Source organism: Leiobunum rupestre, chromosome 6 (genome assembly GCF_980474605.1).
Source record: "Leiobunum rupestre chromosome 6, qqLeiRupe1.1.hap1, whole genome shotgun sequence".
NCBI classification, from domain to species: domain Eukaryota; kingdom Metazoa; phylum Arthropoda; class Arachnida; order Opiliones; family Sclerosomatidae; genus Leiobunum; species Leiobunum rupestre.
In genome coordinates this window covers 69,248,650-69,252,395 of record NC_143389.1, presented here as the reverse complement: position 1 = coordinate 69,252,395, position 3,746 = coordinate 69,248,650, and the positions used below count along the sequence as shown (strand labels likewise).

General features: G+C 32.5%; 1 protein-coding gene across 1 annotated transcript; it reads right to left on the bottom strand.

The window, feature by feature from the left end:
- Positions 1–342: 342 nt before the first annotated feature.
- LOC149943294 (uncharacterized) lies at positions 343–1,872 on the bottom strand. The gene is made up of 3 exons (XM_090179614.1): positions 1,686–1,872; positions 828–1,111; positions 343–559 (listed from the first exon to the last, which is right to left on the bottom strand). Exons 1-3 carry the CDS (start codon positions 1,857–1,859, stop codon positions 343–345), a joined length of 675 nt encoding a protein of 224 aa, XP_090035740.1. The 5' UTR covers positions 1,860–1,872.
- Between the last annotated feature and the right edge of the window lie 1,874 nt (positions 1,873–3,746).

The window sequence follows — 3,746 nt, the reverse complement described above, 5'->3', positions numbered from 1 at the left end:
TGGAATGCTGATGGACATAAGAAATCAACGAGATAAATGTTTGGGAATTATATCAAATCAATATTGTATTTATTAATATTTAAGGAAAATGACAATGCTGAGATGATTTTAGCAATTCTCCCAATTCAAATCAGCCCGGTATCTCATTGGTTCCCTAAAACTGACGTCTTCCGACGTGATTGAAGCACACGACGGTGACGATTTCCCCTCCCCCCTCTCTCATGTCTGGGGAAAACTCAACCATATTTCCCGCGGACTGTTTCAACATAATTTTTTTCCCTAAGTATAATAAAACATTATTGATCAAATTATAATTAAAAAACTTAAATAAACTCGCATTTATTAAGTATTCAAGAAATTAACAAATTCAATAACGCGTGCGATTATACAAATAGAAACGCCGATGATCCATATTTTGAATGCGTTCACGATGTAACCAAGACGCATTGATGAAAATTCGTGGACGGAAGCCGATTTCGAGTAAAGAATAGGTTTAACCGCATAATTCAAAAACCTTCTTTGAGGCATTGTTTGATCAGTTTCGGTGAATCGGATTGCCCTGAAAGTTAAATAAACTAAGTAAGTCTAAAATATAATACACAAGCGGACTTAGAAGGGTAAATAATATTAATAGGTATTTCCGAGATATTTCAGTAGAAATTTTGAATGAGAGTTTGTTAGGTTGACAAATTTAATAGACAATAGACAGGTTAAGCAACCTCTCGAAAACGTATAGGTCAACCTATAGAAGTGTAGACGTAACTTTATTGCGTACAATCTCCGTTTCGTCGGAGAGCTAAGCATGTCTATTTTGAAAATAAACTTACAAGTAATCGATAGAATGTTTCAGGCGAATGGAAATATTCTTGTTGAACAGGAATCGACTGAACGTTACTTCGTATCTTTCGTTTCCCACATAAGCCAACTTTTTCTTCGCTATTAATTGAAGTCTCATACGACCAAGATAGAAATTCATGTTCGGATCGTACTCTATGAAAGCACCTCGACCATTAATCAAAAGTGACATCGCACCTTCATCGAGATTATCCAACAAAATTCCTCTTTTGGACCTAATTTGGTGAAGTTTGTATAACGGGCTTGGTTTGAAATTCTGTTCAAATAATTCACAATATAAATGTAAAGCAATTTATTAATTCGAGTTGTAGAGAAATCCCCCAATGAACTTTTTATCTTTATTTGAAAGATAAATCCAGGCCCATACATAACCAGGGTTATGGTGAATTGTTCCAAGGCATCGATTCTGCCGTACATAACATACCTTTTTTTATCGAGACGTTGTTTCACTGAAAAGTTTTGCTATGATTTTCCATATCGTTTAAGGGTTTTGCCACAGTGCGTAAATTTCAGTGCTTTAATTTCTTTTAAAACGTCAATATTTAAATGAAAAATAATTAAAAGACCAAGTATACTATAAGTTATAGCTCTTGATTAAGAATATGTGATTCAAAACATAATAATTTTAAATCACGTTTTAGAACAGAAGTGGATTTATTGCGAACCACTTTCCCAGCAAGCGGATGCCAAGTACCATTTCACTGATTTGTGAATAAATAAAAATTCGTGTTTCTAATCCAACAAGAATTTAAATACTTAAATTGTTTAGAAATTGTTAAATGTACTAAGTCGAAATTGCCCCAAATTGCGTAAATTAGAAGTTATCTTACCTGAATTATAAAGTTCACGAAAGAACTCTTGAATAGCATGAAGGTAAGTTCTTCTCTGCGCATTATATCCTCCACAGAATCAACATAATCGCCTTGCGAGCTTATCAGGTGTCCTTTCAAGTTGCCAGAATAAGCTTTTAAAAGAACGAAACTGGATATTGCCCATCCAGCCATCAGGAAACGTATGTATATTCGATTGTTTAGACAAATTTCTATAACAATTCCAATGTAAATAATGAATTCCAATACAGTAATTAACTATTAAAATGAATAAGATTTTCCGTACAAATTACATTCAGCTTAACGGGTCATTAATTTATTTACCAAGTTTTTACTTTCGTTACTAAAACTTTTCATTCAAGAAATAATTAAAAAAACTTTATTATTTGCCAGCAAAAACCTAACAGAAAAATAAAGCGTCTACCACAATGGGTGTTGTAATATTTTGGTCTTCGACAGATGTTCTTCAATTTTATTATTACGATTTATATTTTTTTCCCTTTATATAAAAATTATATACGGTTTTGTTCATGTTGAAATTTCCAAGTGATATTGGGTAAAATCTTTGTTGTTTCAAAGGATTTTGTCTTAAACAAATTTTTGAAGGGTGTAAGACTGAAAGAAAATTATGTATATGACAAAAGTACTCAACTGCTTTGTTGCACATCTGTTGAAAACGTCCAAACATATCTTAGAAAATTTAATATATAATCTTTAATGCTCTTTCGGTATCCTTCAGCTATGCATAGAAACAATGATAATGCCACGATGCTGAGAGCAACAGCCAACCAAACGGCGATTTCCAATCCAGCACCAGAATATTTCTCGGATTGCATATCGTTCTCACTGAAGGTTGTCAAAATTGAATAAGAAGCTTCTTCGACGAAAGAAGGCAAATGGTAGTAAAATGGAAACCACTCCTCTCGTAGATACACAGTCGAACACGTATCAATTATCTACGGAATTAAACATTTTAACAAGTGAATACATTTTCTAAACAATTTTTTCCCGAGGTTTTTTGATTATTACTTTTGGTCTAAATTACCCACATCATTTTAAAATAACATAAAATATAAACTCGTAAACAGTAAACGTAACAGTAAATTTTACAATAAATCGTTTAACAGTTAGTGGCTTTCTTCGAATGGGGTTTTAAAGTTTCATGATGATATTTAACAGTGACTTGTGAAAATACCAATATATATTTGGTCGTTTATTTCTGAGAATAAAAGGATATTATTATACATCTATTTTTATTAAAACGTAACAGTTTTATAGGCCCTAATTACTAGAAACCAATATACATGTAGAATAATAAGGTAATATTACTTACGCGATTATAGATTGCCGAAGTAAATGATCCTTCACCGTGTTGAACGTTTGGGATACGTTTCTTTAACTCGATAAGCACTTCATTAAAAGGAATGAAATTTAATCTAAAAATAATAGGACAAAATTAGAAGCATCGTCCTTTATAGAGGTAGGTTTGTCATTTTGCTTACTTGGTATTTGGCAAGTTACATAAAATATAGTGCAGGCCCATAATAAATTGGTGGTTCTGGGGGGGAATTTTCCTATTTTGAAAAAACCTCTCGTATCCCTTAAAAGTCTGAAATAAAGAATATTTTTTGTCAAAAATGTATTTATTCATAGTATAGGGAGAATGTTTAGGTGTAGTACATCCACGGTTGCGGTCAGCGGCGGGGTCAGCAATAGGCAGGGCTTGGCTCTTTCCTATTTCAGCGATGGAAAGGGCCTCGACTCAATTCAAATAAGGGTCCTATAAATTCTAAAATCTTTCAAATAGATACAAAAGCCAATTTCTTGAATTTAGATTTTAACAACTTTGTTATAATATTAATATTATCTTTGACAACCATTGTTTTAATGAAATTCAGTTCTCTGATTTAGGAGACATCAATAGAATCCGTCGGTTTACACAGATACGCTTAGGCCAATTATTAACTAAATTGGTATCAGGTGTTCGACTAAAAATTTTATGAATGGTAGTACTCATGAGTGTACCTACTCTTTGCATAAAACGAAAAAATTCTTAACAAT

Coding starts and splice junctions, on each gene's coding strand:
- LOC149943294 (XM_090179614.1), bottom strand. CDS start 1,859: ATGGCTGGATGGGCAATATCCAGTTTCGTTCTTTTAAAAGCTTATTCT. Junction 1,112..1,685: donor TCGTGAACTTTATAATTCAG/GTAAGATAACTT, acceptor TTATTTGAACAG/AATTTCAAACCAAGCCCGTT. Junction 560..827: donor AAACATTCTATCGATTACTT/GTAAGTTTATTT, acceptor TTTAACTTTCAG/GGCAATCCGATTCACCGAAA.